The sequence below is a fragment of the Triturus cristatus genome, chromosome 1_1 (assembly GCF_964204655.1).
Source record: "Triturus cristatus chromosome 1_1, aTriCri1.1, whole genome shotgun sequence".
NCBI classification, from domain to species: Eukaryota; Metazoa; Chordata; class Amphibia; order Caudata; family Salamandridae; genus Triturus; species Triturus cristatus.
Genome location: NC_140579.1, coordinates 293282918 through 293310159, shown reverse-complemented (window position 1 = coordinate 293310159; position 27242 = coordinate 293282918). Strand labels below are relative to the sequence as shown.

Here is a 27242-nt window from a genome sequence, read left to right as displayed (position 1 = left end):
GCCTGTCTCCATTGGCATCCATCACCTACTTCAGTCCTAGTCTTGTGACTCTTTAATTTGTTAGCATTCCGACTTCCGGATCCTTACTCCTATCCCTGGACTCCTTTCTATTTGGTGCACTGTACACACCACTTGTCCTGACGACGTTCAATAATTCTTAAACAGAGTGTTTTAAATGCAATTTTCCTTTCATTTATTTTTAATGTGGATGGTTTGTAAGGGTTTATTACCAATATTTTGCAGAGTAATGGTGTATTTATGTTTCATGCAACATTCATAGAATTTTTTTTTCTTTTAGATCAAAACAGGACCTCACATTTGCAGTAATATTAGTGAGCTGTTGCTGTGTTACAGTACTGAAAACACGTCACTATCCATTAATATTAGATGTAAACACATTTAGAATTTGGACGAGTGTGCCTGTACACTGTCAGTGACCTGGCCAAAGAGGGCATGAAAGAGCTGAAATTGAATCATAACTTCGAAGCTGTTCCGAACAGGAACTACCAAAATTCTTAAGATGCCCTGTCACACTAAACATATTTTCAACATTACGGATACCCTGGAGCCCAACATAGGGGCCCACTTCCAATCCATCTTCTGCTAGCAGTGCTAGAATTCTTTGCAACAGGCAGTACACAGTGGACAGTAGGATTGGCATTTTTCAGCCAACCTTGTGAGAAAAATTCTCTGCTAAGTGCTGGATGCTATACTGAGAATTAATGGGAAGCAAATACTGTTCCCCTTGGACATTCACACATTCAGTGCCAGCAAACATCGAGCTAAAGCAGGATTTGGGGAAAATAAGGGTTCCATTGGTCAGCTAGGGTGTTCCTCTCTTTTGGCTTAGCAATTTACTTCTCCCAGCTCTGCTGTATCTGTTGCTGATGAGGGAATCCACTCTTTTCTCTTTGAGTCAGACACAGGCCTTTCTTGGTGGGGCTTTGTGAGTACAGCAGTTTCAGTCTTTCAGAGTGCAGATGTTCTATGGTGCTGTCCAGGGGTCCAGCAGGGCATTCCTTCCACTGCTATTGTTCCAGGCAGAGATCTGGTGACCTCCGGAAGCTCTTCTGTATTTATCCTCCATTCTGGGTTGACAGGAAGGGGGGACACCCTAACCAATGGGGTAAGGCTACTTACCTCCGCTGTGACCATTTCCTACAAAGTGTGGCATATTTTTGTCCCAGAATGCACTATTCTCCCACTATTCTCCCAGAAATCAAAATGGAGAAAATCTCTCCATGGTGTGTGTCTGTGTAACACAGCACAAGCGTGTGGTTAACAACTGAATACACTGAATACACTCGCCTTCCAGCCCCTCTCCTAATCTAATTAGGGTGGCTCTTATCTGAGACCAAGGAAGTGGATCCTATAACATCTATTCTCCTGCCTTTGTTTTACGTAACTTTCTTTTACGTAACTTCAGGGTAGATACATTGAATCCAACTTCGACAAGTTGTTTGATTTAATGGGACCATTCATTTGATACTTACAATGAAATTGCCAGCTAGCTCCAATGCAAAGACAGACTTTATTCAATTTAACGAAGCCTTCCCTGTGATAGCATACAGGGCTAGCAGTACTATAATAGGGAAAACGACTTTGGCTGTTTTTACATACCGGGGCATATTCAACATCTTTTATACTGTCCCTGCTTTTTATAACAATGCACCCTACCTTTGGGGCACCCCGGGTGGACCTTAGGGTTGACTTATAAGTAATTAAAAAGGAGGTTGTGACTATGGAAGTACTTTTAATTCCAAAGTTAAACTTGGACATATTTTGATTTTAAAACCAGTCTGCAAGCTAAGCCTGGCATTAACATGACCCCAGACACTACAGCAGTGCACACTTAAGCACATCAAATCTACTGGGGTCTCTAAGCCTAAATGCCCTACCATATACTAGGGACTTACAGGTAGGTTGTCTTTGCCAATTAGAAATACACCAGTTACCATATACCTTTAGAGGACAGACCACTGGCGCTGAGCCTTGTTGGTTAGCAGAGTGGAGGGTGCTTTCAGAGTCAGTAGCCACCAGCATCAGTCAAAAGAAAATTGGGGTGATCAGTGCAAAAAGGGTGAATTTCATACAGGATGGTCATCATTTTTTCTTTCCATGGATTTAGACAGAGCTGAAGTGGAGAAGTACCACCAGTTGTCATTCTTTAGGGCTTACGCTTGACAACTCACTTTAATACCTAGCATTTCAAAGTTTGGAATGTTTTTACTGTTCTCAACATAATGTGAATATGTTGATACAGTATTGATTTAGTTATTACCTCCTTCCATGGGCATGTTCTTGTATGTTTTTGGTGGTCTCTTCAGCATCAGATAGTACATTTGATGGTGATGATGCCCTTTCACCTCCTTGGCCAGAACCTCCAGCTCAGGACCTGTAAATTTGTACTTTCTTTCGCTGTTGGGGTCCATGATTGAAATGTTTGGCAGGTTTCTGCTTCTGATTAATGAATGATATCAGAGAATGGCAATGGATTTAGTTTGTCTTGTTTCAAGGTGCTTTCTCCACACAAAATGAATGCCTTTATACAGGAAGAAGTTGTTGTTGTCTTTTGGGGGTGTCCAGGGGTCCTTATGTATGTAGCTCTTGCTGTTTCTGCACTATGGGAACATATTTTATCACTCCGGCAACTTCCAATGTCACTTCCTGATGTTTTGTGCATGTGCTATTTAACTGGTGTGGTATTTAGATTCTGCTGTGCATTGTAAAAACTCATAATCATGTAGTGTCTTGTGAGTTACTAATGACTGAAACCTTTTGGCTCCTGATGGACTCCCTAGAGGTTTGACGTAGATTTCAGAGCGGAATGCAATGAAGGTTGATTTAAAATGAGTTTGCAGTTACACGCAGAAGAATAAAGACGTGTAATATTAAACTCCAATTGTGGCGTAATTAATGGCTGGTACCCAGGCTGGGGAAGACACTAAAAATGGTGATGAAATAGGGTATTAGTAATCTAAAAGTCGAAAGTGCTCTCCCAGAGAGTTTGCCATGGTCCAAGAACTGCTTGTACGTGCCACATGTGCCGTCGTTGAAGTATGCAATCAATGCTTAATGCATCAAGAGTCAAAGCATAATTCCGGTCACTGTGAAGCAGTTGACGGTAACAAAAGCATTGCAGAGAATCTACATGTCGTTGGCCAAGAACTTGTTGGTCAGACCATACATAAAGGTACTGAGCTACCACGCCAGATAAAGTCATACAGTATACGGAGTGCTGTTTTCAAAGGTGGATACGTACCGATACAGAAAGGAAGCACTCAAAATCTGCAGAGCTATGCTTGGAAAACGAAAATCACACAGGGAGGTACACACGCTCACATGGTCTCACTCACTCTTTCGTTCTTGAACTGAGTCTTAGCATGCAGTATGAGCGATGCTTGGCGGTCTGGGTATCGATCTTATTTGTTCGACTTTTCACCATTATCTTCTGCTCCAACTTTATAGACTCCCTTGTATAGGGCCCTGGTGAAAGCAGAAGAAAAATATTTTGACACTGCTAGCTAGTCTCCTCCTGCATGAAAGCTATGCGTTGTCATTGCAATACTAACCCAACATAGCACTTAAGGGGTGACCTGTCTCATAATAACGCGACTTTATCATTTTGTTTCACTAAACATGTTAACGTCTACATGAAAGGGAAACACAGGTGGAAATGGCCTAACATAAGTTAGTTTCTGTCTACATTTGGAGTACATCTCTGGCTAAAAAGTTGCAAATCTCCAGGATTGGAAGTAAAATTATTTAATAAATTCAGTGTTGCTTTCACAGGTTTCCATTTATGCATGTATAAATATATGCATTGTATCTTTATGCATGTGTACACGTAATACAAAATTGCAATTGCATTTTAAAATGTTGACATATTTCCCTTGTGTAGAAACCCCTTCATTTTCACCCCCACCACTTTTAAGTGCATTTCCACCATAGATGCAGATTTCTTTTTGCCCTGGACAAGAGTGAATCTCAGACCGTATCTAGGGTGTAAATGTGTCTTTTAAAAGTTGAAGATCCACAAACTTGCAGTTTTGTGGGTGTACATTGACTTGGTAAGTCATTGTTGCCTCAGAAATGTCCATACCCTATCCCTGAGAAAAGAGTTGTGCACAGGTAACATTTCTTCTGAATAAATTATTTTGTGAATGTAAACTAACATTTTGGGAACACAAAACTAGAGATCACAACCATAACACAAGTCATTTGCACACGTAAATCCAGCTTTAGTGTGCAAATGGCTTTGCGAATCACACACTAGATATTTACCCCATCTTCAACGGACTGCTACCCTGCCAGCTCAAATAAATAAGCATTCACAATGCAATAGGTCTCGCGTTTGTAAGAGTTAGAGCTATTGGCATTGTAAATGACCATGACTTTTATCTATGTGTTGGGGTTTGGAGTGTAGTGGATGTGTGAACAGAGACACAGCTGTGGTACTGTCTACATGACTTAGAATGAGGAATTACTGATGAGACCAGAGATGCAGCTAGCAGCACTGTCTAGAGAAGTTAGGAATTACCACTAGGACCAGAGAAGCAGCTGCAGTAGTGTGTAGAAGACTTAAAATTCGGAATTACCACTGGGACAACTGCAGCACTGTCTAGATGACTAAGAATGAGGAATAACCACTGGAAACTGACACGCGGCTGCAGCATGGCCTAGAGTACTGAGAATGAGGAATTACCGCTGGGACCAGAGAAGGAGCTGTCGCACTGCCTAAAAGACTAAGAATGAGCAATTACCACTGGGACCAGAAAAGAAACTAGCAGCAGTGACTACAGGATTAAGAATAAGGAATTGCAATAAGACAACTGAAGCAGCTAGCAGCACTGTCTAGAGGACTTAAAATTAGGAATTACCAACAGGACTAGAGGAGCAGCCAGCAGCACTGTGTATAGGATTTACAATGAGGAATTACCACTGGGACCAGAGAAGCAGCTGCAGCACTGCCTAGAGGACTTAGAATGAGGAATTACCACTGGGAACAGAGACAAAGCTGCAGCACTGCCGTGAGGTCTACATATGGGGAATTAACACTGGGAACAGATACGCAGCTGCTGCACTGCCTGAGGACTTAGAATGGAGGAGTTACAGACAGGACCAGAGAAGTAGCAAGAAGCAACACTGTCTAGAGGACTAGGAATGAAGAATTACCGACTGGACCAGAGAAGCAGCTAGCAGCAGTGCCTAGAGGACTAATAATGAGGAATTACCACTGAGACCAGAGAAGAAGTTGCAGCACTGCCAGGTGGACTTAGAACGAGGAATTACCACTGGAACCAGAGAAGCAGCTGCAGCACTGTCTAGAGACCTAAGAATGAGGATTTACCACTAGGAACAAAGAAGCAGCTAGCAGCACTGGCTAGAGGACTAAGAATGAGGAATTGCCACTGGGAACAGAGATGCGGCTGCAGTACTGCATAGAGGACTAAGAATGGGGAATTACCACTGGGAACAGTGACACAGCTGCAGCCCTGTCTAGAGGACTTAGAAAGAAGGAATTCCTGACAGGAACAAAGAGGCAGCTGCAGTACTGTGTAGAGGACTTAGAATGAGGAATTACTGATAAGGCCAGAGAAGCAGCTAGCAGCACTGTCTAGAAGACTTTGAATAAAAAATTACCACTGGGCATAGAGATACAGCTGCAGCACTGCCTAGAGAACTTAGAATAAGTACTTACCGATGAGACCAGAGAAGCAGCTAGTAGCACTGAATAGGGGACTCAGAATGAGGAATTTCTGACCGGACCAGAAGAGCAGCTAGCAGCACTGTCTAAAGGACTTAGAATGAGGAATTACCGACGGGACCAGAGAAGCAACACTGTCTAGAGGACTAGTAATGAGGAATTACCACTGAGAATAGAGACGCAGCTGCAGTACTGCTTAAAGGACAAAGAATGGAGGAGTTACCGACGAGCCAGAGAAGCAGTTAGCAGCCCTGTCTGGAGGACTTAGAATGAGGAATATCCACTGAGACCAGAAAAGCAGCTAGCAGCACTATCTAGAGGACTTAGAATGAGGAATTACCGTCGGGACCAGAGTAGCACCTAGCAGCCCTGTCTGGTAGACTTAGAATGAGGAATTACAGACTGAAACAAAGTAGCAGCTTACAGCACTGTCTAGAGGACTTGGAATGAGGAATTACCACTGTGACCAGAGAAGCAGCTAACAGCACTGCCTAGAGAACTTAGAATGAGGAATTACTGACGGGACCAGAGGAGCAGCTAGCAGCACTGTCTAGAGGACTTAGAATGAGGAATTACCGACGGGACCAGAGAACCAGCTAGCAGCACTGTCTAGAGGACTTAGAATCAGGAAGTTCCAACCAGACCAGAAAAGCAGCTAGCAGCACTGTCTAAAGGACTTAGAGTGAGGAATTACCAATGGGACCAGAGAAGCAACACTGTCTATAGGACTTGGAATGAGGAATCACCACTAGGAATAGATACGCAGCTGCAGTACTGCTTAAAGTGCTTAGAATGGAGGAGTTACTGACGGCTAAAGAAGCAGTAAGCAGCCCTGTCTAGAGGACTTAGAATGAGGAATAACCACTAGGACCAAACAAGCCGCTAGCAACACTGTCTGGAAGACTTAGAATGCAGAATTATGGACTGAACCAGAGTACCAGCTGGCAGCACTGTCTAGAGGACTTGGAATGAGGAATTACCACTGGGACCAGGGAAGCAGCTAGCAGCACTGCCTAGAGGACTTAGAATGAGGAATTACCAACAGGACCAGAGAAGCAGCAAGCACCACTATCTAGAGGACTTAGAATGAGTAATTACTGACTGGACCAGAGTAGCAGCTAGCAGCAGTGTCTAGAGGACACTGCTGCCTCTAGGCACTGCTGCTAGAAAAGCAGCTAGCAGCACTGTTTAGACAACTTTGAATGCGGAAATACCGACGGGACCAGAGAAGCAGCTAGGAGCACTGTCTAGAGGACTTAAAATGAGGAAATTCCAACCAGACCAATAAAGCAGCTAGCAGCACTAATAATAATAATAATATGAAATTTGTAATGCGCTCAGCTTACCCAGGGGCGTCCCGGCGCAACAGACCAGAAGGGGAGACTCAGCTAGTCACTACTGTGGAAACAGGTAGGTCTTAAGAAGTTTCCTAAATGGTAGGATCTTGGGCTCTGAGCGAATCCTGATGGGCAGAGAGTTCCAAAGAGAAGCCACCTGCACCGAGAAACGCCTACCCCCAGAACGAGCTTTTCTTACTCTGGCTGACTGCAGAAGGTGTTTTTGGTCCGAGCGCAGCAGACGTGGAGGTTTATAGGGACGGGCCATATGCGCAAGGATAGGGGGGCCTTTGCCATGTAGAATTTTGTGGGCAGTACATAGCGCCTTAAATTTCACCCGCTCCTTCACGGGGAGCCAGTGAAGCGCTCTGAGAGCAGGAGCAGCAGACTGCCTTCTGGAAACATCCATAAGGATTCTCGCAGCTGCGTTTTGCACCTGTTGGAGAGTTTTAAAGGTCGCTTCGGGGGCACCGAGAAACAGCGCATTCCCATAATCGAGCCTCGATAGGATTAGGCCACGTATCAACAGCTTCCTTGCTGGATCAGGAAGCAAAGGTAGCACCTTTCGGGCTGATTTCAGTAAGCCAAAGCAAACCCCTGCGGTCTTCCTGGCATGAGTCCGGAAGGACAGATCTTCTTCCAACCATACTCCCAAGGACTTGATCTCCTTCTTGGGGGATGGTGGATCACCAAGAGACCGGGGCCAACAGGTCGCAATAATGGAGGGACTGGGATTGCCCAGGAGCATCAGCTCGGTTTTACCTCCATTGAGCTTTAAGGCAGAGATGGACATCCAACGATAAACATTGGCGAGGCAGTCGTGTAAAACCTCAGGTTGTTCCGCCAGCTGAGTGAGGCCGACCACCAGCTGAGTATCATCAGCATAGCTGATGATCTTCACCCCCGAGGGGGCGACCACTCTTTCAAGTGGAGTCATATATATATTAAATAAAGTAGGGCTCAGCGATGAGCCCTGCGGGACTCCACATTGAAGAGGGATTAGGGCAGATTGCTCTGACCCCTCCCAGACTTGGTAGAAACGGTCAGATAAAAAAGATCCCAACCATTTCAGGGCCGACCCTGAGACACCTACCTCTGACAGACGTTGGAGGAGCACTTGATGACTCACAGTGTCAAAGGCAGCACTCAAGTCCAGGAGGATCACTGCCACTGACCCTCCTGTATCTAGAGTGCTCCTTGCCTCCTCCACTACTGCCAGCAAGGCAGTGTCTGTTCCATGGCCGGGACGGAAACCAGTCTGGGAGTCTCCTAGCAGGTGGTTAGACTCAAGATGGTGAGAGAGCTGACGGTTAACCAGCTTCTCTGCAATTTTTGAGAAACCAGGCAGAAGTGAAATTGGCCTAAAGTTGGTCAAGTTGGATGAGTCCATTCCTGGCTTTTTCAATAAGGCCTTCACCACGGCCTTTTTCCATCTCTGGGGCACTATGCCCTGCGTGAGTGAAAGGTTCAAGAGGTCAGTCAGAGGAGTTGACAAGGTGTTAGCCACGAGTTTAAGATGTTTTATGGGGACTGGGTCACTCGGGGAGCCACTCTTCATCTCTAACAGGACTTTTATGACCTCCTCTTCCGAAAAGGGGCCAAAAGATGCTAGCTCAATCAGGCAACTTGTAGGACTAGCAACCGATTCATCGCTTTGAGGGATAGTAGGTAAGGAGGATAATATTTTCTCTATTTTAGAGTGGAAGAAGCTGGCCAGTTCCTCACATTTTTCTTTGGGATTATCATGCAACACTGGAGGGACCGGAGCTTTCAGAAGTTCCTTGAAGATTTTAAACGATTCTCCTGAAGAATTGCTTGCTCTCTCAATCCGGTCGCTAAAGAAAGTCTTTTTAGCGTCCTTCAGTGCGCTTTTATATTTCCTAAGTTCCCTTTTATAATTGGCCCGGCTATCTTCCGTCCACTCTCTCCTCCAGGCACGTTCAAGCCTTTTACAAGAGGTTCTGATGCACCCCAGTTCGGGGGTATACCAGGGGGCAGAGCCAATCCTTCTCTCCCTGACAAGCCTTCTTTTATTAGGGATCAGTAAGTCCAGAGAGTTGGTAAGCCATTTGCCCAAGAGCTGGTCAGCAGTGTTGGGGTCATCTGTGAAGTGAGGACAGGTTCTAGATAGCTCTTCCGCCCAACTGTCCACCGGGAGCTTCGACCAAAGTCGATCCACAGTATGTTGTCTAGGAGCGGGGTCTCTGCGGTTCCCCAGCAGCCAGCTAAACGGAACAAGATGATGATCAGTCCAGGGGAGAGCCAACATCTGAAGAGCCTGCAAGTTCACAGAGTTAGCAAAAACTGCATCAAGCTGATGGCCTCTGTTATGGGTAACTCCCATATTAACAAGATGAAGGTCCAGTGCACCAAGCGAGCTTACAAGCTCCCTTGCCACTACATCATTGGGGTCGTCAAAATGAAAATTGAAGTCCCCAAGGGTGACGAAGTGGGACGAGGCAGCAGCCAATGGGATGACAGCCTCCATGAAGGAATCCACGAAATTCCCTAGGGTAGCGGGCGGCCGATACACAAGGAGGCCAGAGATAGAGACAGTTGAGGAGATGCAAAGGGTAAACTGACAACTTTCAGCGTTGTTAATGCCACAGTCGACTGCTTTGCATACAAATGTGTCTCTGTAAACAATGGCCACTCCACCCCCTCTCCCATCCGGCCTATCAAGATGGAACATAAGATACCCCGAGGGAAGAGCGTTGACGATGTCGGGGTCGGAACCTGTAGTCAGCCACGTTTCCGTCAGAAATAAAACATCCAGACCATGGTCCAGAAGGAGGGAATGAACTTCGGTAGTATGACAAGGCAATGATCTACAGTTGAGCAGTGCCATAGTAAGAGAGTTAGGGTGCTTACAAGTATTGTACGGGCGACAGTCAAGACAATGATTGAAAACGGAGCCCTCAGCCCAATAATAGCAGCAGCTGGGGTGTCTGGGCGTGCGTAAAGCAAGCAGTGTGTCCCGTGAGTACCTGTAACAGGGGATCTGAGGGCAAGAGGTGTTTAGCAGAGTGGTGTGCCCTGGGCCCGTCTGGGCCCGGACGGGCCCAGACGGGCTTGACTCTGGCGAAACTCCGGCGATAGTCCGGCGATGACGCTGCGTGATGACGCTGCGCGTCAGCATGGCTAGCTTTATGCACACCGAGCGCGGGACACTAGAGACACTAGCGCGCTACCTGCGCCTCCTGCAATGTCCCCCCTCCCAAGATGGCCACCAGCACGAGACAGTGGGCAGGGACCCGCTAAAACGCGGTGCTTTGACCAAATTAAGGTGAGAGTAAGGTGGCAGCAATGCAGGTATGCGAGTGGATTTAATTTAAAAACAGGGGAAAAACGAGTAACTAAAATTAAAATAAAACACAAAAACGGGACGTTTTAAAAATGAATTACAGCAGCAGCCAGCAGCAGAATAGCAGTGAGTGCGAGGCTATCCTAACGCTAGTGGTCAAGATGTTAAGGGTGCTCACCTGAGATTTGCCTGGCTTTATGCACACCGAGCGCGGGACACTAGAGACACTAGCGCGCTACCTGCGCCTCCTGCAATGTCCCCCCTCCCAAGATGGCCACCAGCACGAGACAGTGGGCAGGGACCCGCTAAAACGCGGTGCTTTGACCAAATTAAGGTGAGAGTAAGGTGGCAGCAATGCAGGTATGCGAGTGGATTTAATTTAAAAACAGGGGAAAAACGAGTAACTAAAATTAAAATAAAACACAAAAACGGGACGTTTTAAAAATGAATTACAGCAGCAGCCAGCAGCAGAATAGCAGTGAGTGCGAGGCTATCCTAACGCTAGTGGTCAAGATGTTAAGGGTGCTCACCTGAGATTTGCCTGGCTTTATGCACACCGAGCGCGGGACACTAGAGACACTAGCGCGCTACCTGCGCCTCCTGCAATGTCCCCCCTCCCAAGATGGCCACCAGCACGAGACAGTGGGCAGGGACCCGCTAAAACGCGGTGCTTTGACCAAATTAAGGTGAGAGTAAGGTGGCAGCAATGCAGGTATGCGAGTGGATTTAATTTAAAAACAGGGGAAAAACGAGTAACTAAAATTAAAATAAAACACAAAAACGGGACGTTTTAAAAATGAATTACAGCAGCAGCCAGCAGCAGAATAGCAGTGAGTGCGAGGCTATCCTAACGCTAGTGGTCAAGATGTTAAGGGTGCTCACCTGAGATTTGCCTGGCTTTATGCACACCGAGCGCGGGACACTAGAGACACTAGCGCGCTACCTGCGCCTCCTGCAATGTCCCCCCTCCCAAGATGGCCACCAGCACGAGACAGTGGGCAGGGACCCGCTAAAACGCGGTGCTTTGACCAAATTAAGGTGAGAGTAAGGTGGCAGCAATGCAGGTATGCGAGTGGATTTAATTTAAAAACAGGGGAAAAACGAATAACTAAAATTAAAATAAAACACAAAAACGGGACGTTTTAAAAATGAATTACAGCAGCAGCCAGCAGCAGAATAGCGGTGAGTGCGAGGCTATCCTAACGCTAGTGGTCAAGATGTTAAGCACTGTCTAAAGGACTTAGAATGAGGAATTACCGATGGGACCAGAGAAGTAACACTGTCTAGAGGACTTGCAATGAGGAATTACCACTGGGAATAGAGACGCAGCTGCAGTACTGCTTAAAGGGCTTAGAATGGAGGAGTTACCATTGGGCCAAAGAAGCAGTTAGCAGCCCTGTCTAGAGGACTTACAATGAGGAATAACAACTAGGACCAGAAAAACCTCTAGCAACACTGTCTAGAGGACTTAGAATGAGGAATTACCACCGGGACCAGAGTAGCAGCTAGCAGCACTGTCTGGAAGACTTAGAATGCAGAATTATGGACTGAACCAGAGTAGCAGCTAGCAGCACTGTCTAGAGGACTTAAAATGAAGAATTACCACAGGGACCAGAGAAGCAGCTAGCAGCACTACCTAGAGGACTTAGAATGGGGAATTACCGACTGGATCAGAGGCAGACAGTGTCCATCCCACAACTAGTGCCAGTGCCACCCATGCAACTCCCTTTAAGTGTAGTCCTGTGCGCAGCATGCTCCAGCAGTATCTGCAGCTTCGGCCTCAATGCTTGTCTCTATCATGGCAGGCTGGTCCAGTGCTCCACTCCAGGGCCCGGTGGGCAAGTGAATAACCAATCAAATTGCATATGGTGTTCTGCATTAACTAAGTGACCACCTGGGCAACGAAATACCGTTTTGGCATATATAGATTTATTAGTCGAACCTGTATAGTGACATGTTACAAGTACCTCTTTCATAATTTGCACCTGGTTGGTGTTTAATAGTGTAGTTCGACAATCTGGTTCTGAAGTATTACTTTGCTGGACAGTTTAGGGGATGACCAGCAAGCCATGTATTGTGTTTTTTGTGGTGCTCATTGACCTATCACTTAGTACACAGATGACAGATGCTTCATGTATTTGCTTGTGGTTAATGGATTGATGAGTTTATTCTAATAGGATGCATGCTGGTACTTGGCGCTACATGGGGCCTTTCCTGCGACCCTTTCATTCTTGCAATGTCTGGTCACTGCTTCATGTCTGGCCATCTTGTTTTCAAATCAGACAATGTCTACTTGAAAAGACCCTGTGATCTAGTGACTCAGCGACCTTGAGTCATGTTTGGCAACAACACAAGGCTTCTTCGCTTAGGGGGTCATTAGGATGGCGTCGGAAAATCACCCCGACCGCCATGGGAGCGGGAAAAGACTGCCCGCCAGGACCGCGGCATAACAGCCGGTTCAATTAGTATGCTCAGCAGTCGAAATCCGACTGCGGCGGAATGATCGCGGCCTTTAACATTGCGGCGGTTGCTGCTGCCAGCAGCACGGCCGCGATGTCAAAAGGAGCATGTCCTGCACATCCATGCACTGCGTGACAGGCACTGCACAGTGCCTGCCACCTGGTACAGGGACATCATTGCACCCACCCCCCCAACACATTGGGGGCCCGCAATGGGCCCCCGGGAGACATTCTCTGCATGCCTTTCCATGGCGGTTCCACCGCAGCGGAAAGGCTGGCTACCGCCGGCATCATAATCATGCCGGCGGTGCCTGGCTCTGCACCGGCCCCATTTTAGCGGTCCAGCTCCGCCCGCCAGGCAAGCGTGCGGACTGCTACCGGCGGAAAAGTGGCAGGCAGAACTTCTCACCGCCGCGGTCATCACTGCCATGCTAATGTGACCGGCGGTTTTCCAGGTTTCGATCGGGGCGGCCATCCATCCGCCATCCTAATAGACCCCTAAGTGTGGCTTAAGGCTCAGCAATATGTATTCTGCATTTTGCAAGTCACGTGTTCTATTGTGGAGTGGTTGATTCAGTTTTTCATCTATCCACAGATTATAAAAGTGTATAACGCAGCAACTAATCTAGTAGTAAGTCCTAAACACAAAACATGCTGGTTAGTGGTTGCGTACATGCCAACCCTCCCAATTCAGGTGGGAGACTACCGATTTCAAGGATAGTCTCCGGGCTCTTGATTCCTGCATGCAGAAACCCAATTCCTCTGCGAGCTTCAGCTGACTGTGACTGGTCTAGTATGACTTGTAGTATTCACTGCCAGTAACCCGCTCCAGCAGGCCAATTCACAGCATATTTGTCATGCACTTTCTGCATAGCATAGCGCTTCTGCTGTACTCCTGACACGTAAGGGGGAAAAAACATATATTTGCATTTCTGATATCCGATCCTGCAACAGCACGCTTTTAAGTTCCATACAATGCAACAGACCTGATTCAGGCCTCGTTATATGTCAATGGGAGAAATACATCCCCCGATTATTTCACTAAAATCTATTCCACTTCTAAAATGTTGGCATGTATGTGTTTGTCCAGGACAGGTAATAATGTATTGGGTAGGCATTTGCACAGCAGCTACATGCACATTCTGTGTTGTAGTAGACAAGATTTAATGCTGTTCTTAAAGTATATCCATAAATAATCTATTAATCTGCTCAGCTGCCAATCCATTTTACAATTCATTCCTAACGATTGGCCCACAAACGAAAGATATAGATCGCTCCCAGAGTGTATTATAGAAAGCAGGAACAAGGATGCTAGAAGCAACAGAATTATTTCGGAGGAGGGCAATTTTGTACTCAGCTGATGAAGGAAATAAAATGTAAATGTAAATCCGTATTTGTAAAGCACGAACTACTCACCCTTACGGGTCTCAAGGCACTGGGGGCAGTCGTGGAAATTAAGTGAGCTATTGCCCAGAGTCACATGGTGCTGAGCTGAGCTGCCGCCGGAGCCAGGGATCGAACCGTGAGCCCTGTGCTCCGATGTCAGCTGCCCTGGCCGCTGCACCACACCTCTCCAGAATATTGAGCAAATAAAAAAAACATGCAGGAGGGAGGAGGAGGCAGCTGCAGCCCAAGAGAGAGTGAAGAGCAGCTGTTCAGAATAAAAACAAGCTGCGAGGGGCGTTGCTCTTCGAAGGGTACGGGAGATAAGTGAATTGGAAGCAGGGGCCAGAAGAGAGCAGAAAGACAAAGTAGTGTACTGAAGCAAAACATATGGCCAATAGTGAAAGGATCCATGCAGCAGGGGCAGTCTTCAGGGCGGAACAAATGAGCCCAAAGGTGGGACAAATGTATGCTATTGACCAATTAAAGAAAAGGAATTTGTAAAAGCAGAGTAAAGAACCAATGGAAAGTTCTGGGTGTGTTTAAAAGCCCTTAGACTGGAATACCACATGTCTCTAAGAGCATGTCTCAAAGAGCACAACCTAGGTGGGACCTTAAAAAATAAAATTGTGGGCCACTGTATGCATCCCCCTTTCTGCTTCTCCTAGAGTACTCCAGGAGTTTTCATGCAAATATTGAATACAAATTCACTTACCTTTTCCGCTGCCTCTCCTCCGTCTCTGCTTTGCTTCTCTTCCTGACTCCAGTCCAGAAGAAGCTGCAGGAAGCACCTGTGCACACAGGTTGCCCTGAGCTAGTCACAATGCTGCAATGCAGCGTTGTAATTGGTCTGAGTGCCATGGATCGGGGCTCAGATGGGGGCCGGGAGCCTGAGCATATTCCCCACCAGGCTACACATCACAGCCTGGTGGGGAATATGCAAAGTGGCATTGCATGTTTGGCCGGGTGTGGTGTAATGTAAGGTATGGTGGTGTGTCTCACGGCTTGCCTCGCGCTTCCGCACTTGATGGCCCAAGTCACACCTCGTGTTTTAATATTGTTTACATTTAAAGTTGTCATTGTTTGGCCCGTGCGGCAGCACGTGGTCAGCAGTGATCCTAACTGACCATGTCAGTTGTTGCTGGGATCACTGTCGTCCGGTCGCTGCGGTAGTGGGTGACTGTGGCTGAAAGAAATAAAGTTCTTATACTCACCTTTCTGAATCCAGAACTTTATTACATTTGGTGACGATTCTCAGTCACCCACTAACACCTCTCGGCACCTGCCTTTCCTATATTTTCTGACATTTTTCTCCGCCTCGCTGTCTCTCTGACAAACTTCCTCCATCCAGGTGGTTTCCTCACACACCTTCGTTACGGATTTACTGGACCGCCCCGCCCAGGCTGTCATCATGCACCAGCTATCCCGCAGCCCCTCTGAGGTGAGGTTTTGGGTTGCCTAGCAACACTACATACGCTAGAGGTCCCAGTGACATCATATGCAGTGGCTATCTTGGATTGGGCCAATTTTGCTGATTCAGCCACCACTTCATATGTTTTGTGATCTAACTCTTATTTATTTACATTTGTACTGGACAATGCTTCTCTGCTACATGTGACTCTGACATTTTCAACACTAGACTCCTGGATATCTCTACCTTTCTTCATATTTTGGCATTTGTGGTGAGTGGTACATTTGTTATTTCTTCAAAGAGCCTTTACTAGCTTATTCATTCTATAATATTATAATGTTGATTTGCATGTATTGATCTAAATTATCTTGGCCACACCACAGCAACTTACACAGTCAACACCATTTTTGGCTCAACCAGGGAAACCTTCCATAAATTGTGCACATTGGTTCTATTTATTTGAAAATCACCTGGTAGCCATTAATGCCAGCAGTTATCAACCTGAAAGAAAATTTGCACTATAGTATGGCAATTTAGGTTTGGCAGCGCAGCAAATTTATGCCACCTATAGTAAGACGTCAAGCCCAATCTGGTGACGATACTTGGAACCTATATTTAAAGGCTGCTGAAGGGTTACACAAACAATTTACTGAGGAACCCAGTATCATTTTGGAAAGACACAACTTTGTCAAATGCAAGCAATTATCTGAAGAAGGAGATGAGAAATATTTAGCAGTCCTGAGAATGTTGGCTCCCACATGTGAATTTGCTCCCAATGTGGATACATTCATTCTTGACCAGTTCATTTTCAGATATGCTAAAAAAAATCAATAAAGTTGTCGTAACCCCACCCTTGGTGAAAGATCATTGATTTCTTCAAGAGTTTTAAACCCTACTACTTCAGTGAATTTAGTTTCAAGTACTGTTCCTGACTATAATGATAATACCTGGTGTGCAGTAGTTAGCAGAGGGAAGCACTTTCCACAGAGAGGAAATGCCAGGAAGAGTTCATCGTACTGCTATCGCTGTGATTCTAAGAATCATATTAGTAACTTCCTCGGTTGTCCTGCTCTGGGCAAACTTTGCAGTGTCATGCAAGAAAATTGCCCATTTTCACATGGTGTACAAGAGTAACAAGCCACATGTGCGCATGAGTAACATTGATGTTGACATTGACTCATGTGCAGAATCCGTAAACAATGTGGTTCACCAATTACTATTATTACACGTTTTATGACAATTGGGGTAAGGATAAACTCCTTTCCCCACCTGACATAAATCCCAAGGCCTTTGGTGAGAAACACATTGGTATGGTAGGTTTCTTCACGGGAAAGGTTCAGTGACTTTGTAGGGAAGCTCTCACTAAAATATATGAAGCCATTAAAGTTAAAAATATAATTGGATGGAAAGATTTGGCCCAAATTGGACTTTATCTGGTTCCTGGTTCATCCAATCCAGTAGTTGCTGGTGACATACCTGACAAATTGATATGCAGCATTGAGGAACCCACTGAAGAAATACTTCATAAGTATGAAGGAGTTTTTTTGTGAACAAGTTGGTGCGGTTAAAGGTTTTGTGCATCACATCAAACTGAAATCTGATGCCAAACCATTTGTTCACAAGGTATGTCAGGTTCCCTTATCTGTCAGGGAAGAACTTAAGCAAGCGTTAAAAATTATTTGTGCACAAGGAATTATAGTGCCTGTAGAATCTTCTCAATGAGTTGCTCTGGTCGTGGTCGCACGAAAAAAGACAAGTGAGATTAGACTCTGTGCAGACTTGAGAACACTTAATGCCAATATTGTTGTAGATTGCCATCCTTTGCCCAGGATACAAGTAATGTTGACTAACCTGGGTGGTGCAAAATGGTTTTCTATCATTAATCTGAGATTGGCCTGCCATCAAGTGGCACTAAATGAAGCCTCCCAAGACCTGATGGCTTTTGTCACTCCCTTTGCAGCTTACAAATATTTAAGATTACCATTCGGGTTGGCATCAGCCGCCAGCATCTTCCAAAAATTGATAGATGTTTGATTTGCGGACATAAAAGATGTTCAAGCGTATCAAGACGACATACTAATCTATGCTAGTTCATGTGAGGAGCACAACAAAATTCTTGACAATGTGCTGTCCATCTTATTGCAAAGAGGCATGACTGTCAGAATAGAAAAGTGCAAATTTCCCACTACAGAATTAAAATATTTAGGACATACCATAACTGAGTCTGGAATTATATCTAAACTCTCTTTGGTGAGGGCTGTTAAGGAGGCAAGAGCTCCTACAGATCGCGATGTGATTTGTTCCTTTTTAGGACTCACTGAATACTATGTACATTTTGTTTCAGACTATGCTCAAGCAGTAGAGCCCCTCAGGTTGTTGTTAAGAAAAGGTCTGAAGCTTATCTGGTCTGAGGAGGTTCAAGTTGCTTTTGAGAAAGTAAAAGAATTGATTGTAGAGGCTCCGGCGATGTCTGCATTCATAGAAAAATGCACTTCAATCATCACAGATGATGCGAGTTTGAGGGGATTGGGTGCTGTACTGAGCCATAAGTTGGGGGTAAAGAACAAACCATTGTATTTGCGTCCAGATCGCGTAGAACCTTTGAAAAGCAGTACAGTGCCATTGAGCGCAAAGCACTTGTCTGCATATGGGCAGTTCAAAAATTCAAGATGTATGTATGGGGTAGGTGTTTTGAATTACACACGGATCACAAGCCATTAGTTTCTATTTTTTCAGGGGGGGTTCACAACAATTTATCAGCTAGGTTGACCATGCTTGTTTCCAAATTGCATGAATACACCTTCATCATCAGGCATGTGTCAGGTGGTAGTAATTTTAGAGCTGATTGCTTGTCTCGAATGCCTGTATCAGATTTTGAAGATGAGTATGGAGATGATTAAATTGAATGTGTCACTGTTGTTGATACCACCCATGCTTGACACAATGATTATGTCTTGTTCACCGCTGATAAATGGGTGAAAGCGTCTCAAGAAGACGGGACTCTAAGTCAAGTTGGAGATTATATAGTGAAAGGATGGCCTGCTATAAGATGTCTACAGGGTGACTTAAGAACATTTGCACAAGTTGCACGTGAACTCTCTGTGGTTAATGGATTGATCTTGAGAGGTGATCTTCACATTCCTCCTACTAATATGCGTCCTTCCATCATTGCCAGAACGCACTGAGGGCATTTGTGTTCTACTAAAACGTGCATGCACATTAAAGAACATTATTGGTGGTTTGCTTTAGATTACAAAGTGAAACTCACAGTGGATAAATGCCCTGAGTGACTAATGTCTGACAAGCATTGGAAATTGAACAAAACCTACATCATGTTCCACTGCTTAGCTCTCCTTGGGATAAAGTAGGGCTTGACTTTTCAAGTCCATATCTGTCTTTGCCAGCAGACATGAGATACACCATTTTATTAGTTGACTACTTTTCCAAATGGCTGTATTTTTCTTTTGTTAGCTCCTGATCTACTGTTGCAGCGATTAACTTCTTAGAACAAGTCTTTATCATAGAAGGGTCACCTACGTCTCAGGTTACAGACAATGGTTCACATTTTGTGTCTAAGGAAATCAATGAATTTTTGGACAAGCATGATGTTAAGCATTTGTGTGTTGCCCTCTATTCCCTGTGTTCCAATGGTTTGGTAGAGAAAGGGAACAATGTGATCAAGGAAGGTGTGCAAACAGCCATAGCAGCCAATTTCAACATCAAGCAGAAAGTTTGGGAAAATAATGCGACACCGCATTGCACTATGGGAGTCACTCCATTCATGTTGTTGAGAGGGAGAGGTGCTCATTCCTCTTTATTTCCTACATGGTTGAAGGAGCAACTTTAAATCAAAGATACTGATTTCAGTTTAGTGGTCAAACAAAAAGTAATTTCGCGTGTCGAGCGGAAACAGCTCAAAATGTCTCAAATTGGCAGACACAATGCAGAGTGTAACAATGTTCCCACGGTTGGTGATTATGTCTTAATCAAGAAACCAGTTATGGTGATTAAGGGTGAGTCAGTTTTTTCCTCTCCCACCAACATACTGAGAATTAGCAGGGGATCCAATATGTTGGAAAATAAAAGGTGGTGGAATGTGAGGAGCCTTGTGATCCTATCACATCAGCAAGTTGAGATTATCAATGAGAGAAATTTAATGTCACAGATTTGGATTGGACACACTGGGTACAGTCAGCAATTGGTAGTGATGTGTCCATGCCATCTGTCAGGATAGTTGCTAATGCAAACAGTAATATATGTACCAGGACTCAGGAGTCCAAAATGCCCAGCAGATACAAGGATTATGTGATGTTCTGATATTCCTTCCCATTGACTTTTCTTTCTCCTCTATTTTTTTGTTTGTTTAAGGGGGAAGATGATGTGGCGTAACGCGAGATGTGGTGGTGTGACTCACACTGTGTGTTTTAATATTGTTTGCATTTAAATTCGAATTGTTTGGCCTGTGCTGCAGCAAGCGGTCGGCGGTGATCCTAACTGACCATGTTAATTGCTGCTGGGAACGCTGTCATCCAGTCGCTGCCGTCGTGGGTGACTGTGCTTCAAAGAAATAAAGTTCTTCTACTTATCTTTCTGAATCCCGAACTTCATTACACTGGGACAAGACGGCAATTCAAGGAGTCAATTACACTTAAGTGTGCCCAAACCACTGCCCCACCAGCTTCGGCCCGCCCCGCACCAGACCCGCAGGAGCAGTGGCGTAACGAAACTTGAGGGGGCCCCCCTGCAAAGTACATGGTGGGGGGCCCCCTCCCAGCAGCCCAGCTCACCACATACCTCTTTTCCCCACCACCCAAAAATCTGGTATATTTTTATTTGAAACTGCCAACATTTAATGAAATGCCTTTCGTTCAAAGTTTTCATAAGAAAGTGGGAAGCACTCTTAATATATAAACTACACCATTTGTAACATTATTGTCAAGAGCAGATTATTTAACTGAGACAATCAGAACAATGCCATGGGGTGGTCCTATTCGCTAAGGAACTGCCTATTGCTGAATACAAAGAACTATTTAGGGTCTGAATTAGAATTTACATTGATAGACAATAACTTGACACTTTGAAAGACAAACCCAAACCTGCAATTTCACAGACTCGACTGACAGTATACATGAGGAGTACACAAGATATAACTCAGTATCCTGCCAGTCCCAAGAGAGATAAACTAGTGAATTATCTGCATGCCACACACTTGCGACTGTCAAGGGAGTGCATGATAATAACGTGACCTGGGGAAGCACTTTTAATTTCTACCATCACGTCTTTATTAGTAAAAAGGACAAAAACAGGCAGGTAAAGGAAACTGATGATGAAAACTACTTGGATGCTTCAGAACATAGTTGCAGATGTTTGTTTGAATTTATCATTTCTGTAGTGTAAACAATGCTAATTGCAAGATTTAAGGACCACGTTTTACAGACAAGAGAAAGCAAAAGCATAAATAACACAGCATGTAGCATAAAAAGAAACCATATCAGCAAGTATCTAATGACATAATCTATACAACTACAGTTGGTAAAGCAAAGGAAAATGTGCAAATACTTTCAAAGTGTAAAATAAAACTATCACCAGTCCAGCAATATACAAAAATCAAGCATATTTTGTAAAATCAAGGAATGGATGCAAGAAGGTGAGTACTCAAGGGAAAGATACAAAAGAGGAAATAGCAAAAGGGATAGGATTAGGAGGTAATCACTCAAAAGTTGGATGAGGACAATAAGAGCCAATAATGCAGGAGTTAAAGGTATAGATGAAAGAAGGGATGATCTAAATGTACGGCTGCAAGGAGGCAGGAGCTAAAGGGACAGAGCCAAAAAGACAGGCGATAAGGGGCTGGAGCTGTCTTGAATGTATTGTATTGTTATATTTATAGAGGGCTTACTACCCCTATATGGAGCACTGAAGCTCTTGCCTACATGAGTAGCAAGCTACACTTTGTGTAGGGTGTGTGGTTGGAAGAGTGTTGTATTTGTTTTGATGCTATGTGGGAAGTGTTTCCATGTTGTGTTTGAGGACCATTGACTGGGGTGTGTGCAGCTTATTGTGCAATGACTTTGGCAGGGTGGGTAGATGGTTACGAGAAGTGAGTTAGTGACGGTGGATCGTAAAACACAAATAAGGTAAAGGATTGAGGATTAAACCTGTTTTTCATAAGATGAGAAAGATGATCAAATTTGACTGAGATGTATTGTCTAGTGGGCATTTAAATGAACACAAGCAGATAGCGTCTTTCAGTTGCACCTTGGCATGTGGTTAGTGACAGGAAGTGATGTAAGCAGCGTGTTGGTGCATACATTATCAATGCTGTGCTATGGCAGGGAGAAGGGAAATGACGCTGGGTTGTTGCTGGGCTGGTTATCTGTGTGGTTTTAACTTTCTTTTGTTTCTTTCTGCACTGTAACAACAAAAAGTGTGATTTGATAACATGACGTTTGTTACCATTGGCATTGGCGCACATGAACTAGTTTGAGGTTTCTGCCCTTCTGTTCACAGAGTGATCACAGGATGAACCGATTCCTACTCCTTTTTAATTTACGCAGATCCAGTTCCCCCACTTCCTACCTGGACGAACTTGCTCCTGCAGCTTTGTGCTATGAGTAATTAGTGTGTGCAAAAATAATTTACACACCTTATTCTGAACTGTTGATGGAAAAAGACATCCAGTAACTTGCACATGTGCGAGTGCTTAGTTTGTAAAAAAATTGTCACTTCAAAATGTAGCTTACAGTTGAAGTTTTATAATTAAAAAAATATATATATATATATATTAAATAGTTTTATGCTCCACTAATGAACGTTGCTTGAAAATACGCACACTGCGCCTCGACGTGGTGGTTTTTCAGAAGTCTGTGCCAGTGTTTACAAATAAGGGCTTGCGCTCAGCACCGGAAAACACCGACACAAATTAAGCACTGCATGTGGCACTTATATGAGGTTGTTTTTTCATTCGTTGTAACTGTACAACTTCGAATAAGGCTCTTCGCGGTGTCAAATTTTGGAGGTTTGGAACATCATGGCCCCTTCCAGGGGTCCGGCCTACTTGAGTTGAGTTATAAATGTTGGTTTGTCTCCGGAGCTACACATCTTCTAGGGGTGCACTCAACTCACAAGATACCTCAATGTTTAGATAGATTTGACCAGCTTCAAGATTATTTACCGTTGAGACAAGTGTCCTCTTTCCACCTGTACCTAAGGTATCTCTGACATCACCCCAGCATTCTTTCCTTTAAGTACCCCTCACCTCTCCATGAACAGCTACGCCAGCCCATATTTTATGGGTGTGGACACTGCAGATGATGTCCGGTAATCTAAATCCCCATCCAGTTGCACCCCCCCCACCTCACTGATTTACACCAAGAGCACACAAACAGCGGAAGAGTGCTTTTTTCCGCATGAGATACGAACGGTTTACTCACTAAAGATGTTTCTACGCGTGTTCAGTTGGGTCTGGTGGCTTAGTGGACTAATGCCTTCACTGTCACATGTTCAAATCCCGGCAGGTCCAGTCAGCTAGTCATCCTTCTGAGGTCGAAAAAATAAGTACCTTCGAGTTAGTTAACATTAAACATCTGTTATTCAGCGCCAATATATCCTTCGCGGTGAACGTGCGCTTTACAAATAATACACGTTCTGTTATGCTTTGTGCAGTAATCATTTCGTTGAAAGTGAGACTGGTGCAGTGAAAATGTTAACCACGAGGGTGTCATGTTTGTTTGGGAAACACATGACAAAGTCTTTGCAGTGTGTACTTTTCACCTGCAGCATATTTTCTTAATCAAAATTGTGTGGTATGGGTCATAGGTATATTGGCGCTTCAAGGAAAATCCACATACATTTTTCTGTTGATCACTTCTATGACGGTGCTGTAAGGTGTAGAGAAACCACCAACTCTACAAGGGAGAGCAAGAGCTCAACATAAATATCTATCAAATCCCCAGCACACGTAATTATTACAATTTTTCACGTTTCCTTTGTGTAAGTCAAAACTGTACATAAATATCAATAAATCATATGCGAAGTATCTCTTCTCCGTTCTTTATTTCAAATGGAACATCACAGTCACAGACAGGGCTGTGACTGGCTGTGACTGTGATGTTCCATTTGAAATAAAGAACGGAGAAGAGAGACTTCGCATATGATTTATTGATATTTATGTACTGTTTTGACTTACACAAAGGAAACGTGAAAAATTGTAATAATTACGTGGGCTAGGGATTTGATAAGCATATTTTCTTACGTTTTTACCTTCCAAAACATTTAAATACTCTAGCATCCTTGTAAAATAAATTGTCCATCCAACAACACCTTTAAATTTAAAACAATGACCAGGTTTAATTTAAAAGGATCAGCAATTTAACTAGAATGTTACTGGAGTAACTTAAGACAAAAAATATGACGCGGTGTTTAAATTCAGTCACCGGACATCTCTGGGTATCACAGGCGTTGCAAACATGCAAGGACTGCACAGAAATGCAGAAGGTGGTGAGAAGAGAGAGTTTGGTGTTTCCGGTGACACACAGTGCCATGAAAGTTTTGAGCACTTGCCAGCTTTTGTGCAGAACAGTAACGAAGACAGAGGAGTTAAACGGCAGGGGGACTGAGAGGCTATTATTACAGAGGGCAGAGAGGCATTTTGCAGCAGTCTCTGTATAACATGGAGCGTGCAGGATTGCAGTTCTATGTGCCCCTCCAGTAATTCAGCGGAAGAAACTCCACACCATTTTGCCTTTTTTCTGTCCAGCCTGTGACAGACCATGACAACTATGCTGAGGCCAGTATGTCATCTCTCGGACTTTCATCACTATGTTCATGCACTGCGCACTTTACGTTCAGGAAGTGTCACTAGCTGAAGAACTCCGAGCAGCCACAGAGTACAAGTTAGTGCTAAGGGGGCCCCCTGCAGCTTGGGGCCCCCCTGCACTGCGGGGGCTGCGGGGGCCTGTGTTACGCCCCTGCGCAGGAGCAAAAAATAAAATGATAACATTGTTATCATTTTATTTTTCCCTTTTTCACTGCTCTAAGAGCAGTGGGGCGATGTTCCACCGCCTTAGTGGGGAAGCCCCACTGGTCATAGTTGTTGAAATTAGGTTGACCAACCGATCATACATTTCACGGACTGCCCGTAATTTGCGCCTCTTGTCCGTTGTCCGTGAAGAATTATTTCACGGACTCCTTTTGTCCATGATTTCGGACTTTAGTGCGAGCTGCCCCCTGCAAGCAGCCTGAAAATCCTGTACTCTCACTGCAGGGGCCAGCTTCCGCTCCTGCTGTGATCAGTGGCCTGCCACAGCCCCTCCCTACCTTGCACAGGCTGCTATCGGCCCATTATCATTCTGTATGTCGGCCTAATTATCACATACAGAATGAGGATGGGCCAGTATCAGCATTTGCTGGGCCTCCTCCTGCCAGAGCCAGGGCATGGCAAACAGCTTTTGTTTAGAGGCTCCTGTCACCTCACCAGCAGCCAAGCTCTGGAGTGGGTGGAGTGTGGTGTTCTTGGGGTACTACCGCTGTGGGGCCCTTAGCACCCTGACTACTGCACGTGTCAAAGAACACTCGGGACACTTGTTGTCGGTCACTCCGTCACTGCTGCCGTGGCCGTTCTGCCTACGTGCACGCATGACGTCACATTTATTAGGGCTTCAGAAAACACGTGACCTGGCGCGCACGCCTGTGCGTGTCACGTCAGTATCGCGACATTACAGTGGAGGTTTAATTTTGGCGCATGTTACCCAGGTGCATCCAGTATGCAAACGCCAGGTATTTAAGTTTCGTTCAGGCACACAACAGATGCAGTGCAAGGTTCTCTCAACCTAATATAACCTTATTTTGACTTGTGCTTGTGTTGGTTGTCTATTTACTTATGTAATACTGCACGACCTCCTCTGGTGTGTCTGTAAAATGTACCTTTTGTCCCGAAGTTGTACTGAATTCTGACCTTCTGTCCTGAATTTTTGTCCAGAATTTTGACCCTTTGTCCTGCATTTTTACACTCACTGTCCCGTATTTGCAGCCATCAGATGGTCACCCTAGTTGAAATGTCACTCACACACTGAAATTATGAAAATGTCACACATAGAAACCTATTGCGGGCACGCTCAACGACCCTCTCCCCAAAACCGGGACATTAATTAGTCGACACCAGGACTGAACACGAAAGGTCACCCCTCACAGTCAAGGCACAAATAAGGAGCGTGCAGTCGTACTTGCTGGGTTTGGCGTGCTCGTTGGCCATTGCCAGTGTGCAAACAACACATCGAACAGTTTAGTCCTACTTTTATTTTTTTGACACACCGAGGCACCATTCTGGTGACGCAATCACATTACCATGGCGTCGCTGAGTAAATGTTTTCACGATTCCTCGCGAGGTTTCCCAGCAGCTGGCCGGCAAGTTGCCATCTTGTTGCTGTGGTTCTAGTCCGCTGGCTCTGTGTTTCAGTTCCCCAGCTCGAAGAATGCTGCGGCTTCGGTGCAAGTCCCGTCAGGGCACGGCACCGCTGCAGGGCCTGAGCGCCGCCTCTTCGGTTAAGGAACTGCAAGAGAGGGTCCGAGCCCTCACTGGAGTACCTGCCGAGCGCCAGCGCATCCTGCTGGGCTTTCCTCCCCGGAGCTTGGAGCTGAGCGACGGCGAGGCCAGCCTAGGGGGGCTGCGGATCCAGAGCGGTGAGAGATGGGGAGAAGATCTTGTAGAGTGAGGCCACGGTCTGCGGATGGTGGTTACAGAGGGCAAGGGTAGAATCGGGTTGGTGATTGTGAGGGGCGGCTTGCTGCTTTGTTGCTAGACTAACTGTATATACGGTGGCAGAGAACAAGTGCACAGTATCTTTTGGGGATGGTACCGCTACATACATGCCAACATTTCAGAAGAGCAAAGTGGGAGATTAAAAAAAAAAAAAAAAAAAAATCGGGAGAATGGGGCCTTGAATCGGGTTACTGTCATGTATGGGCTTTGGAAGAGTGCTGCTGCAGGATCGGACACTTGAAACGCAAATGCACGTGTTTTTCTTACCTTTCAGAATCATGGAGCGCAATGGCAGGCAGATAGAGGGTGATGCAAGTGTTGTGCACTGGCCTGGCAATTTGCTGGCAGTGCATAACCCCACCCCTGTGTGGCAACCCGGGCTGAAACAGCTTCCAGGTCACACACACAGCCGCCCCTCCCCCGAGTACTTCACAGGTCTTTAAAAGACCATTTACTTGCTAACGAGGCTGTGTTGGTTTTTCACCCCTTCTAGAGCCCCTGCATCGCCACTCTGACTCAGTGTTGCCATATTTTTTTCACAACTTTCAAGCCCAAAAGCAGCGGGGAAAGTAGCCCAAAATAGCCCAATGTTGCCACTCCATTAACTTACGTGTAGCCTGACTACAACATTCAAAAATATACTTCTATTTCAAGGATTATATGTTTAGTACCCACATTAATCAGATTACCTATATTTTGTACACTAAAATCAAAGTTGGTCAGTCAGGAAAACTGTCACTCACTTGATATCGCATGGTGTGGAGCAAGCTGCCCAAAAATGTTCTGGGTACAATTTTGAGGACTGCAACTGCGGAAACGTTCTTCTTGGGAAAAGTGCAGTTCAGCATGAAGTTCCTTTTGCATACTCACGTCAGGCCTCCC

General features: G+C 45.1%; 1 protein-coding gene and 1 long non-coding RNA gene across 2 annotated transcripts in view; one reads left to right on the top strand and one right to left on the bottom strand.

The window, feature by feature from the left end:
- LOC146870141 (uncharacterized) overlaps positions 1 to 26700 on the bottom strand; it is a 62845-nt gene extending 36145 nt beyond the window's left edge. Inside the window, exons 1-2 of the long non-coding RNA XR_014969573.1 lie at positions 26628 to 26700; positions 23035 to 23140 (exon numbers count right to left, since the gene is read on the bottom strand). This is a non-coding gene — a long non-coding RNA (uncharacterized LOC146870141). The remainder of the gene's footprint in view (positions 1 to 23034; positions 23141 to 26627) is intronic.
- Positions 25968 to 27242, top strand: part of YOD1 (YOD1 deubiquitinase) — a 76376-nt gene continuing 75101 nt past the window's right edge. Inside the window, exon 1 of the mRNA XM_085628517.1 lies at positions 25968 to 26281. Within this exon, the coding sequence (XP_085484643.1) occupies positions 26074 to 26281 (208 nt within the window). The 5' untranslated portion in view covers positions 25968 to 26073. The remainder of the gene's footprint in view (positions 26282 to 27242) is intronic.